The 13,534-nt window shown below is 51.6% G+C and overlaps 1 protein-coding gene across 6 annotated transcripts; it reads right to left on the bottom strand.

Moving 5' to 3' along the window:
* Nucleotides 1–2,017: 2,017 nt before the first annotated feature.
* Nucleotides 2,018–13,353, bottom strand: SLBP (stem-loop histone mRNA binding protein). 6 transcript variants are annotated; one of them, XM_060148922.1, is made up of 9 exons: nucleotides 12,945–13,184; nucleotides 12,723–12,839; nucleotides 9,804–9,908; nucleotides 7,384–7,443; nucleotides 6,948–7,085; nucleotides 6,236–6,385; nucleotides 5,138–5,219; nucleotides 3,326–3,423; nucleotides 2,018–2,952 (listed from the first exon to the last, which is right to left on the bottom strand). In XM_060148922.1, exons 1-9 carry the CDS (start codon nucleotides 13,178–13,180, stop codon nucleotides 2,871–2,873), a joined length of 1,068 nt encoding a protein of 355 aa, XP_060004905.1. In that variant the 5' UTR covers nucleotides 13,181–13,184; the 3' UTR covers nucleotides 2,018–2,870. The 6 variants fall into 6 exon arrangements, with proteins under 6 accessions (XP_060004905.1, XP_060004906.1, XP_060004908.1 ...); XM_060148923.1 differs by lacking the exon at nucleotides 7,384–7,443 and having other exon boundaries at nucleotides 12,945–13,353; XM_060148925.1 differs by lacking the exon at nucleotides 3,326–3,423 and having other exon boundaries at nucleotides 5,138–5,328; nucleotides 12,945–13,179.
* Nucleotides 13,354–13,534: the final 181 nt, after the last annotated feature.

Raw genomic sequence — 13,534 nt, 5'->3', positions numbered from 1 at the left:
CTGCTCCAGCCAGCAGAGCCTCCTCGCCCACTGCTTAGGGCCACCGCAGGCCACGCTCTGGCCACACATGATCTACGGCCTTCCCAAGGCCCCCAAGTCTCATTCTGCATCAGCACCAGCCCGACGTCCCGATCCCGTCACAGGAATAGGCTCTGATGGAGGAGTCCCCCAAACACAGCTCCTGGGGTGAAGGTCCTCTCAGTCTGGAGAGAGACGACTTACGTGCACTCTGTCCCCAGGACCCGCCACACACACACCAACATACGATGGGCCAAGCCTGGGGTAACTGCTTCGGCCGCTCCTGTAGGGGCGGGGGGTACAGGGGGGAGGGCTGGTCAGGTCTCAGTCCTGCTGCATCAGTGACTCTCCACGCCTCTGGGATCCACCTGTGAATCACGCTCCCTTTTCCATGAAACGCAGCCTGTGTTCGCAGCTGTGTAGTTTCTTCAACCTGCTTCCTGACACTAGAATCTTGAGGCTCCAAAGGCCTCTTTTCATTCTATACTGCCCGTCCATTTCAGTCCCAGCTGGCAGTGTTTCTGCCAATACGATTCTTTCAAAAGCTTGAGTCTCCTGTGACTCTTACTGCGGTTCGATTCATTAGACAAGAGCCACACGCACAGGTCTCCTCAAAATAAGCCCTTCTCTGCCTTGGGCTACTGGGGGACATAAGCTTCTTAGACGTCCTGTTGTCTGATACAAAGGCTCTCGAACTTCCGAGGTCCTAACCAAGCATTTGACAGCCACGGCCTCAGCTTCACTGCAGACCCATCTCCCCCGGCATCCTCTGGGTTTGATCTTTGCTCTGAAGCCGTTTCTTCATGTTCACCTTGTTTGCCACCCAGGAAGGTGGACATAACTGAGACCACAAAGGGCTCCCCCCATCCCCGCAATTAAACAGCCCTTCCCTCTGTGTTCTCGCCTCTCGGAATGAGCCGTGGGAAGTCAGAGGCAGCTCCGAGGGTCTGCCTAGAAACCCTACCGGCCCATCCAGGCCATAGGTCAGTGTTTTCCACCACCCTGTGCGCAACAGGGCTGCCAGCGGTCACTACGCAGCAGGGGTCCACTTTGCTTCGGTTCCCAGTGTTCTCACCCGTCCTGGGCAGCCTCCTCCAGGCCCCGAGGCGTCCCCTGCCCCCCCCTCACAGCTCTTGTCTTTCTCAAACAGGCTCCAGCCCACACCAGCTGCCAAGCCTCTCCCATGTCTGAGCACTGCTGGGGTTCCATACACCATATTCCTACCCCAGGGCCTTTGCACTTGCTGCCCTCTGGGGTGAATGCCCCTGCCCCACCCCGGCAGCACATCTCTGCTCACACACCACCTAATAGGGCATCTCCCAGCCGCCCCCTGCCCTGCTTCGCTGCCCTCCTACCCTGTAACCTGACACCATATTTGCTATCTTCTGTCCCCAAGAGCATGAGTGCAGACTTCGGGGCACCCTGTCTCCTGTGTCCCAACATCCACGAGGCTGCCTGACATACTACGAGCTCAACACATGTGTGAAGCCAACAGGAAGGGCTTCTGGCCTTTCAAAGCACCTTGAACAAAGTGACCGATGCCCACCCCTTGCTTAAAGGGAGCTCAGCATCACTTCAAGGGGGTGTCCACAGGGCACGAGCTGCCAGGGGCTATGCGCGCCGCTGTGGGTGGGGCAGCCCCTCAGGCGGGCCATCGGCCCTGGTCTGTCTCAGGACACAGGGAAAGGCCCTGTCACCCCAGCTGCCAACCAAGCAGCAAGCTGAGGCCCCTGGCTTCCTATAAGTCTGTGGGCACACACTCCCTTTAACCAGGAAGGCACATACCGGGCCCACCGCGGTCACAGGTCTGGACCCGGCTCCAGCCCAACCAAGACCCCAGGCCAGAGCTGCAAACCTATCACAATGTAGGGCTCCTCGCCGGGCAGGGCGGGGCCACAAGCCCGGGCACAACGCTCCCACCACTGCGTGCCACCCTCCCTGGGCACAAGCCAAGGGCAGGAATCACCACAGCAGGCAGCCTATCTGGCAAGGTAGTAAGTCAGTTAAAGAAGGTCCTTTTTATTTTTGCAATGTCATTCCATACAAAAGCAACAGAAACATAATAGTCTTAACAAGAAGTTTACAATTGAATATTTGAACAGAAAATCTGTACACATTATCATTTACAGCAATTGTACACAGTAAATTAACTGACTATAAAAAAATGTTCTTTCTAAATCCTTCTGCTGTCTTAACTCTTGGAGTAGTATAGGTAGAAGGGCTACTGAGTGCTATTTACAAGTACCTAATTAAGACCGTATAACTTACATAAACCCCATTAACCTACCAGCTCAATTTAATATCTGACTATTCAGTGCTCTGTACGAGGAAAAAAACCCATCTTGACATAATGACAAACGGCCCAAACCCTAACCCTTTCCATAGATATTAAAGGTATCTGATTATGAGAACACTCGGCCAGATACCAGTAAAGAAAGCCCCGTGAACATATGCTTAAACCCAAACCAGCCCTCTGACAAGCAGCAATTAACGCCTAAAAAACTTGTGGAAAACCAGTTACGGTACACTTCTCAGGTTAACTTCAAGGATGCGGAGATTAAGCAATTAAGATTGTTGCAAGATTGCCTCGAGTTCAATTTTCCTCGGATTTAGTTCCATTTACAATTTAAAACATGCAAAATGCATTCCCTATACACAAAATCAACGTTTCTTAAGAAAATAAGGCAAGAACATCAATTCACCAAGAGACTGTACACTGTGACAGAAACCCCCAGTTACAAAGGCAGGACGCATGCTTGGTGGGCCACCCCGCCCGGGGAGGCAGCGCTGCTCCCAGGGGCCTCCAGGTGGCGCCGGTTAGCTCATGGCTGAGAAGTCTTTCAAGGGTTCAGTCAAACAGGCTTCCAAGTCAAACTCATCCCCCGCATGGCAGTCCACGTGCCTAACTTTCGTAGGGGTGCCACAGTACGTGTCCTAGAAAACAGAAGCACGGTCACAGCCGGTCCCTCGGGCACACTGGACTTGCTGCTGGAGGTGCTGAGCAGGGGGCTGAGCGCCTCCCAGGAACGCAGGACATGCCCGGGAGAGCATCCAGCAGATACTGACTGCCAAGCTTCCCTTCAAGCATCTGTCAAACTCCCACCCCCCGCCCCCGCCCCATGAGTGACCAAGTGACCTTTAAGGCCCCTGAGCCACAGCCGCTCACACCTAACAGGAGCCACTGTGTGGACAGGACGTGCCACCGTGGCTCGTGAAGCAATCACGTCACACCGCCGAGCACTTGGCGCTGGCGCTGGGCTGAGGACCGCCCCACCTCACCCCCAAAATGGGGGCCAAAGGGTTCAACCTGAATCTAATCCTCAAGGAGACAGTACGACAACTCCCAACTGAGGAACATCCTGCTTCATAAAAACGGGCCTGAACCCTTCCAAAGAGGTCAACGTCCCGGGGGAAAAGCAGGAAGACTATTCTAAACTAAAGGAAATTTAAGAGACATGGCAATTAAACGTGTAATCCTTGATTAAATTCTGGGCCAAAAAAGAGAAAAAAGACCTGCGACAAGGACACTATTGGGACAACCGGGAAACCTGAGCGCGGCCTGGTTACGAGGTAGCCGTGTTTTACCACGGCTGCGTTTCGTGAGCACAGCAGTGATGCTGTGGTAGTGGCCGGTGCTCAGCGGCGAACGCGCTGCTCCCCGGTGCCTCGGGCTCGAGCAGTGCAGGCCCGAGCCGGGGCGCTCTGCTTCGCCACCCAGCCTTCTCTCCTGTCCCCCGAACGTCCCGCCGGCTCCCGCCTCTCCTCGGCGCCCCAGGACCCCCCGCCAGGACCGCTGCCTCTGATCTTCAGGGCCTGGCCCCCGACCCGCCCGTGCAGTCGCCACCCCCTAACTTCTGTGACCACGAGCGGCACATTCAGAATCGGCTTCTTGAGCTGGGACAACGGTCACTCTTAATCCACACCAAGGATACCACCTGCTGAGATCGTCATGGGTCTTAGTCCTGCCCGTGTATAAATATCCACAAAACTGGGATCGTCCTATGGTTAAGTATCCTGTTTTTATTTATCTTGGCGATTTTCCACGTTATCAGTCTTCAAAAACAACCTGTAGTAGCTGTATTTCTTATGAATGTAATTTTGTCATTCCTCTCTCTTGGACATTAGTGTTACTTTTTTTTTTCTTTTGGCCACGTGGCTTGCAGGATCTTAGTTCCCCGATGAGGGATTGAACCCGAGCCCGCTGCAGTGGAAGCGCTGAGTCCTGACCACTGGACCTCCAGGGGAGTCCCTGTGTTACTTCTAACACCTCAAATAGTCACAAAGAGTATGCGGGATGCAGATGGTCCCGAAGACTGGAAGGGCACGTCCCAGGCTTATCAGGGTGACACAGATGGAAGGCAGGCAGGAAAAGGCAACTACGCACTTTCATTTTATATGTTCCTGACCTGTTCAGATACAGTACAGGTTGATCTTCTATAAAGCATGAGTTTTTCAAACAAATATTTATGAGTTCTAGTTTTTAACCTATGTTTTTACTTAATGTGCAGAATATTTCCACATGTAAGTATTGGGGCCATCTCTTTTAAAATAACAAAGGGATCCTTTCACTGTAAACTGCTGCTGTGTATTTGGCTTGTACGTGCAGAGAAGTCTGGAAGAACGTGCACCCAACCAGTAACTAGAGAATTAGAGACGAGGCAATTCTGTACATCACTTTTCATCTTTGGAGGTTTTTTCTTCCGAAAACACGTAATTTTTTAAAATTGGCAAATGTGGGGAAACCCCTAGGCCCAAAGCATTCCTCCACTTATAACAACTAGCAGATGATTCCTATACTAGCAATTCACCAGAACAAACTAGACAGCCTAAAAATAGTGACAAAGCCTGCGAACCAGAGAAGAAAAGGCCTTTTACTTTTAAATGAAAATGGTGGTACTGATTAGTTGGATTGAACCCAAAATCTAAAATAAGGCCACTACCTACGAACTCCATCAAATCTGACACTTCAATAAAGTCAGAGAAAGGGGTAAGGAGCCCCTTTTTCATAAGTATCAGAATCAAATTTCAGCTTAAACTTCAGTTTTCAGAGGGGCATATGTTGTCAACAAGTAACCTGTAACACTCACGCGCAGAGATAAAACAAAGGAAAGGTACTTACAAAGTTATCCTGAGAGCTCGTCCGGGACTCAGAGCTGCTCTCCGCAGATTCCGTCTCCATCTCCCCGAGGTCTACAGGACGTCTGTGCGGTCAGAACAAGCACGTCAGTCACCACGGAACAGAGCCAGGAGAAGGCAAACGCCACCACGGCCTCGCTGCCCGTGAGCGCTGACACGCATCTCCTCTGCTCCCTGAGGGACCCACCAGCTTTCAGCGACTCCCCGTGTGCCAGACGGACCCTCTGCCCGATCACCTGGCAGAGGTAAAGCAGGCCCTGCAGGCAAACAGGTCCACCCGGCTCGGAGCGCACAACGACCTGCCCGCTCTTGCCCATGGCCCACTATCTGTACACACCCACAGGCATCCTTCTAAGTAGGAGTGTCAATAACAGAGCCCAGTTGTGGGGGGAGACAGACACTGTGACAAGCCATACTACACATCATCACTCATCTGTCCAATTTCCTACCCACAGACAGAATGGGACAACAGTGACACCGGGAAAAAAATCAGTGTGTGTCTGTGAGGCCAAACTTCTTTCTAATAAATTTCCCCAGCACAAAGCAGAAACTCCAACACTTGAATGAATAAATGTGTCTCTGAGGGGAGGAGAGTCTCAGGTCGAAGGAGCTGAGAAGAGAGGCCGCACAGACAAGTCTCTCCACCTCCGCACTCAACCGGCATCCCGACCACGTGGCAGAAACTCAGGCCTGAGACCTTTCCAACTAGACACAGTTTAAAAAGATAAAAGCCTTCCTTAGATTAAAAAAAAGACCTTTCACGTTTATAGCTCAACATAAATTACTCACATGCTTTTTAAAATGTTATCTTAAAAACAAACAAACCCCACATATCTCTAGGTTTCCTAAGATGAGTCTGTCCGAGTTACAGACAGTAAAGCCAGCCCAGGAAGCACACCCCTCCCTCCAGCCTCTCCTGGAGCCCGCCTAGCTGGCTTTATACTCGTGCAGAGAAAAAACACACACGAAGCTGTGACCACAGGCGGACGTTATGCACGATAACCTGCCACACAGTGACAGAGCCACTGCGATCACCGCCCGAACTGCAGACACGGAGGACGAGAATGCAATAAAGACATACATTTCTTGCAAATCACATCCTTCTTCCGCTGGAGGATCCCAAAAATGCAGAGCCACCTTCCAGAGTTTGATCTGCTGGTCCCACGATCGTCGACTGTACTTCTTGAATTTGTTGGGGGTTTTGGGATGAACGCCAGGCTGTCGAAGGTGCCTGCCGGGACGGAGGGGTTATCCTGGCACACACCATCCACATTTGCAGGTGAGCTTAAAAGCGCTACCTCTCTGCCTCTGCTTTCCTTCGCAATCCATGCCCCAGAACAGGACATCTGTACTTCAATCCTGCCAAGCAGCTGGTATACTCTCTAAAGCTCCCTTTGTATCCTTGTGTGCGTGGGGGGAGGGGGGATGCTGCTTACACAAAACAGGGCAAGACTCACATCTTTCTCTAATGAAATCTTTACAATCTGTAAGTTGAACTTTACATTTTCCCATCATGTATTTTAATAATCTCACATTTACAAGACAGCTATGTGTCCTGAGAAATGAAATGTCATCTAACATTCTAAATTATGAAAATGTTATTTATCTTCACGTCCTTGGTTTCTCAGTCACCAACCCATCTTCTTTATTTATGTAAGTGCCTGAAAGTTATTAATAATTAATAATACACTTCTTAGCAGAACTAGGCCCAGAATCAGATTTACCACCAAAGCAACTCTTTAGACGGCAATGCCACATGACTTGACCAGGACATGCTGGCGAAACAAGACTACCTTGGGACTTCTTTAATATAGCGATCGTAGGCAATGGTGTTCTTCCCATAGTTGATCTGCTTCTGTCTCCTCATCAGGACACTTTCATCGGTCTCTAAGTCGGCTGGCAATGCTGACATAGACTCCTTCGAATCCGAACTGAAGAAAATGAAATGCACGGCACAAGCCTCACTTACAAGATCACGACGTAGGAAAACGTCTGAACACGATACAGGAGTATCTGCGCTCTGGATTCCAAACCATACTAACCCCACGACAGTCCAGGATCTTTGAATATATGGGAATTTAGTACACGACAGATACACATTTCTAATCAGTGAAGGACAGAAAAACAGTAAATGCTACTGAGACACTTAGCATCTCATGTTCAGTTTTTTTTTCATTAATAAACTACAGATCTATTAAATTAGAAAAGAAATAATTACACAGCATTTACCTTCCTGATGATGATTTTCTCTCTCTTCCAAAGTCATTTATGAGGAGTTTCCTTTTATATCTGAGAACAAAGTAAATGTTGCTGTTTTTAAAAAGGTATAGAAATGAACACAAAGCTTTCAGAGCTAAGAGAGCCACAGGGAACAAAGCCTCCCTGAGACTGCGGTCTGGTAAGTGGATTAAGTAACAGTAGGTGGCTTCTTTTATTTTCAACCTCCCTCAATCACCTTTGAGGCAAAGATAAAGGTTACGTGCCAAGATCATACAAGGTGCTTAAAACCACCAGGTTCTAAAAAAAAAAACTACTGCCGCCAGTTAAGTAGTGAGACCCAAATGACACAGAAATTTACATCCCTCTAACCCGGAAGGCTTTAGAAAAAAATAAACATGAGTTGAGATACAAAGCTTTTATTTCTAATACCACGATTACTTATTAATGAGACGTGTGCCTGTTGGGACTACTCACCTTCTTAGAAAGACTGCACACCTTCCCCCCTCCCCCCATCCCTTGTGGATTTCACCGGGCATTTGCCTTCTATCACAGCAATGACCAACACCCAACTTTGCAAAAGTACGTCACCAAAAAAGCATAGTGCAATCTAACGTGGAAACCATCTCTAGCTAGAAGCTCACGCAAGTGTCTAAAGGATGTCACGTATCATGGTGCCTCCTTCCAAATCTAAAATTCTCAACCTTCCCCAAGTTTGCCGGGGCACCCCAGTGAAGCCTGGATACCAGGAGATAATGAACCACCCCCTGAGAACTGCGAAACTAGTCCCTGAAATCATTTTCTGTCGGATTTCATTCTTTCTGGAACCCCAGTTGAAAAGACTGGCTTCAGATATGACTAAAACCCATTTTCAAATTTTCAGACCGCTGGTGTGTAGTGTGTGCTAGCCTCCTTGGCATACAGGGAGCTGAATTCTTACCTCCCCCCTTCCTGGTGGGAAGTAAGACAGACCACCATCATCAAAAGCTCACATCACTGGGGTCTTATCAAAAGCAGCAGCTTTCCATCAGAAAGGGTGTGATCCACAGAGTGGCCCCAAACAGTACTCTGGACAAGATGAGGCCTGCTTTGCAAGGTAGGACAATTTTCAGAAAGGAACAAAGAGGGGTCCACCAACAGGAAGGTCAAGACAAACAGGGGTCTCCCTGCAGCACATAAGAGCTGCAGACAGTCCCCAGCAAAAGGTGACACTGGGGGTCCAGATACACAAGGACATGATGAGAACTGTTATAACCCTTGAGCAGAACACAAAAACTGCATAGACCCAGTCAAACAGCCTACTGTTACAGCTGGGAAAAATCAAGATCTATATAAACACGAGAATTCATTCACAACACTGAAGCCCACGGCTGTCAGCTGCAGTTCACCCTTCTACCCAGGCATCCTACTCACCCACACACATGCATTCTAATGTCTGAAAGGAATTAAGTGGTCACAGCCAACCCCCACGTGTGTCCGAGCCTTTCCAAAGAAGGCAGCTCTGGGCTTCCCTGGTGGCGCAGTGGTTGAGAGTCCGCCTGCCGATGCGGGGCACACGGGTTCGTACCCCGGTCCGGGAAGATCCCACATGCCGCGGAGCAGCTGGGCCAGTGAGCCATGGCCGCTGAGCCTGCGCGTGCGGAGCCTGTGCTCCGCAACGGGAGAGGCCACAACAGTGAGAGGCCCATGTACCGCAAAAAAAAAAAACAAAAAAACAAAGAAGGCAGCTCTAAATACCATCGACCACTGCAAAGGGGGAGGAAGCAGTCTGGCCCTGCTTCCCTGCTAACAATGAGGACATATTTTCTCATCAGAATTAAGAAGAGACTCTTGGTTCAATATACTTCAATTAATTTCGAGCCACAACATTTTAACTCAACGTTCATTCCCTGGGTTGGATGGCATCTATCAAAGGGAAGAAAGGCCCCAAAACACCAGGGAGAACGTAATCCAGGGGGGTGAGCAGTGGTGAAGGATGCATCATCTGAACTGTAATGAGCTGAGGAAGAGGAAGTGGCTTGGAGTTGAACTTGAATACACAGCTCTGGGTACGACTGCAAGGGGTTCACAGACCCCAAGTCAGGGACCCGTCCCCGCACGCACTCTGGCATTTCTGAGCTGTTAGCAGCGCCACCTCCCACTTACTGCCACCCTGGAAGGACAGCCCCAAGACACCGGTTCTCAAATTTCAGTGAGCAGACTCATCTGAAGGGCTTAAGCCAGGGCTGGGCCCCACCCACCCAGTTTCCCATCCAGCAGGCCTGGGGTGGGGCCTGAAAACCTGCATTTCCAACAAGTTCCCGGGAGCTGCTGACGTGGCTGGTCTGGGGCCCACCAGACTTTTAAAAACCACCACTCTAAGATATGCCTCAAATTTAATATATAATTTAAAACACCAGAGATAACATTTCAAACTGGCCTGAAATGCATACCTTGCAATTTCTTTGTTAACTCTAGTCCTCATTTCATCTTCTTCGACTGCACTTGCCCAGTCTGAACATCTAGAACGGGGCTTAGGGCCTTCGGGAGTGGTAAAGCTGCAATAAAATGAAAACGCACATTTGAACCATGACACAACTTTCAGTTTCCTTTCAAACCGTGCATCAGGAAATGTTCTGAGGTTGTTTGGAGAGTGCCAAGAAAACGGGCTCCAGAGAAATCTCTGCTCCATGACTTACTAGCTCACCGAGTTCCGGCAATTCGTCTGAAGCCTCCTGGGCTGTTCGTTAAACGACTACTGTATGCCAGTGCAGGGGAAAGGCGGGCAGAGCCAACGGTTGTCATCGGCGCCAAGAGGTGTGCCCACCTAGCGCAACTTCTTTTATTCACAAAAAGAGGGCTTTTATTTTAGAATTTTAAAAAAGATTTCAGCTAATACATTTTTAGAACTAAGCAGAGTGACCAGTACCTAATAACTGTGGCTACTACTTACTTCTAGATGCGCACAATTAAAGGCTCAGATCTATCACATCATAATTAAAATGGGGGGGACAAAAATGTACTTCAGAGTTCTTACTGCATTGGGACTTAGTCTACAGGTAAAGGTGCCCCCTAGAGTTGGGTTAAATTTAATCTAGAAGCTCAGTTCTATCTAGAGCTCAAGGAAATCTTTAGTCAAGTTCAGGCAATTTGAACTTGATGCCAAGAACTCTGGCAGTTAGAATTGTTGCTACATCTGTTAGTTAGAGATTAGATTAGATTAGTACATTTTTACTACATTAGTACATTTTTACTTTTCCTCAACTTTCTACTGGCCATCACTGGTATATCAAAAGTGGAAACTAACTTCAACTGCATCAGTAAGCGACTTTATACATTCTAGCTGGAAACCCAATGACATGCTTTGAAAATGCAACAGCAATAACAAAAAAGTAATCCCTTTATGTAATTATCATTTCTCTCCTTATAATTACTCCACCCATAGAAACTCAAATTGGATCCGCAAAAATAAATTTGCAGTCTAAATATGGTTGGCAGGGTCTGAAATCAAGTTAATGGACAAATTAAAATGACTCAATGACTGTATGGCAGATACAGAAGAGAACCAAATGGAGGCCTGTCTAGAGTTAGACGTCAACATCCTCACTAGTGTATCAAGAGGTCCAGGTCTGGGTTTCCCGGCCGTGACAGATTCCTGAATTTCTAAAAGGTGCTTACAAACGACCTTTCACTCCATCTCATGTTTTGGTAGCTTGATAAAAACCACCTTGCGTGGAACTAAAATTCATTTCTTAGATTAGGCAAATTATATTCACCAACTCACCCTATCTTAGGACAAGAGTACTTCTGGAAAAGTGCTCAAGTAGAAAACAAAGCCTATTTTACACAATGAGCTAACGTCCCTCCAAAGGAACCAGTTCTTGCACCCGTGACGATATAAGTGGCTCCACTCACCATGCGCCCCGTGTACTCCCCGTTGCCACCACAGGGGGTTGTGGGAATAAAAGCACATGCACAGAACGAAGAGCAGGGGCAACGTGCCTAGGACAGGGGCATTCCTGTCAGAAGAAGGAGGCCTATGGGGTTGCTGTGAGCCAGAGAAGGACACAAAGGAATGCAAAGCAATGTAAGGACTTAACACCTTGTCTGCAGCTAAGACAGAGACCACCGCAGGGCTCAGAGATACCATTGGATCACCTGTTCTTCATATCTAGCCCTAGGGCTGAGGGCCTCTGCTCCATTCCCACCTTTTCCCAGGTAATCTCAAACCCCAAATCTTTAAAAGCCACGTATATGCTAATTTAACATCGGCGCCTCCCCGACCAGACTGTGAGATCCCGCCCGCTATTTCCTCAACATCTTCTCTTTACTCATCTGAAAAGCTTCTTAAGCCTAATCACCAACTCCTTCCCCAGAGCAGGTCTGCTCCACCCCCATCCTCTTCACGGTGGCAAAAGATGCCACAAACGAGGAAGGTCTCCAGGCCAAAAAGCTAGTCACCCCCGAGCTCCTCCCAGCACCCACCCCTAAGCCATCAGTAAGCACCTGAACTTGGCAGCTGTCCCGGCACCCCTCGCCCTCCTCTCCTCGTGCTCGCACAGGCCCTGGCGGGAGGCTCTCCTAGGGACCCCCTCCCATCTCACCCCGACAGAGGCCTCCCCTGACCAGCTGCCCTCCACCGGCGCCCCTGCGCGTGCCCTTCAGCCGCTCCCGTCTCTGCCGTCCCTCCCGTGTCAGGGTGCAGGCAGAACGGAAAGGAGATCTAGGTTGACACGGCATCCTGGCCTCCCCAACACACTGCTCAACCTAAAAGACACTCAAGTGAGCGTGTAAACCCGTAAGTGCTGCGACCAGGCTCGCCAGAAGGGAAGCGCCTAGGGAGCGTCAGGGCGGAAAGGGGCGGGGAGCCGAAGTCCTGGTTTGCATCCTGGCGCCCACCTTCTGTGGCTCTGCTGTTGACACCCAACTTTTCTGAGCTGACTCTAGAAAGTTTCAAGTTCGTGGTGGCCCCCATGCCGTCCCTGGAACACAGGAGGGCTCGCTGACTGAGGCTGAGCCCACTTCCTGTTGACGCCCATCACTGAGACGCCTCTCGGCCGTACTGTGAGGCACAGGCGCCGGGACTAGTCAGGGGTGGTGACCAAGGGCGTCCCGACGAGTCAGGGCTGGTGAGGCAGAGGCACCCCGACTAATCGGGGTAGTGGGGCAAGGGCACCCCGACTAGTCAAGGGTGGTGACCCAGAGGCATCCCCACTAGTCACGGGTAGCGAGACAAAGGCACCCTGACTAACCGGGATGGTGACCCAAGGGCGCCCCGACTAGTCGAGAGTTGTTGGTGACCCACGGCACCCCCTAGTCAGTCAGGTGCGGGGACCCCCCGCTCCGGACCCCGACGGCCGCGCCGGGCCCACCTGTCGGGTCTGCGGTCGCCCGGCGGCCTCGAGGGGCCCTCGGCGTCCTCCGGCTTCCGGCGCCTCCCGTCAGCCGTGCGTTTGCGTCCGAGGCTCCATCTTGAGGCGGGCGGCGGGCTGGCGACGAGACACCACGTCAGGGCGGGGAGGCCCGGGACCCCCGCCCGAACCCCGCCCGCCGCTCCCCAGCCCGGGAGCCCCCCGCGCGCGGCCCGGCCTCACCTGGCGTCGCCGTCGCGTCGGCTCCCGCACCCGTGGGGACTTCGCGGCCGGCAGGCCATGGCGACGCGGCGGGCGGGATTGTGGGGGACTGGGGTCCGGCGGTGGCGGCGGCGGCGGCGACTACGGCGACTTCCCCTTCTCGCGACGCTGACTGAGCGCGCCCCGCCCCCAACAGCCTTTATGGGCCGCCGCCCCGCCCCCCGGGCTCCCGCGCGCGCCGGGCCGGTCGAGACCATCGGGCCCGCTCCGGGGGGAGCCTCTCGGAGGCGCGCGCCCCGCAGGCCGTCCAGGCCGGGCCGGGAGCCGCGAAACAGCTGCCCCGCGTGCTGCCATCCAGGAGGCGAAGGGGCGCCGCCGGGTTGACTGAGGCGAGACCCTCAAAAAAGGTTGCCCCCTCCGCCTTGGAGGCGGCCTGGCCGCCGCGACCCTCGGACGCTGATTGGCCGCGTCTTCGCGGGCGGGGATAGGGGTATTGGCGGGAGATTCGGACGCTGGCGACGCGGGCGCGCCAAGGGAACAAGGGACGCGTCTCCGATTGGCCCGGCCCCGGTTTCGGGCGCTCTCCGATTGGTCGGTTCGGCGGGAACTGT

The sequence above is a fragment of the Lagenorhynchus albirostris genome, chromosome 4 (assembly GCF_949774975.1).
Source record: "Lagenorhynchus albirostris chromosome 4, mLagAlb1.1, whole genome shotgun sequence".
Classification (NCBI taxonomy): domain Eukaryota; kingdom Metazoa; phylum Chordata; class Mammalia; order Artiodactyla; family Delphinidae; genus Lagenorhynchus; species Lagenorhynchus albirostris.
This window is presented reverse-complemented; position numbering and strand designations above follow the sequence as displayed.

Coding starts and splice junctions, on each gene's coding strand:
- SLBP (XM_060148922.1), bottom strand. CDS start 13,180: ATGGTCTCGACCGGCCCGGCGCGCGCGGGAGCCCGGGGGGCGGGGCGG. Junction 5,220..6,235: donor GGATGTGATTTGCAAGAAAT/GTATGTCTTTAT, acceptor CTGACCGCACAG/ACGTCCTGTAGACCTCGGGG. Junction 3,424..5,137: donor CGAGCTCTCAGGATAACTTT/GTAAGTACCTTT, acceptor CTTTTCCCCCGG/GACGTTGACCTCTTTGGAAG.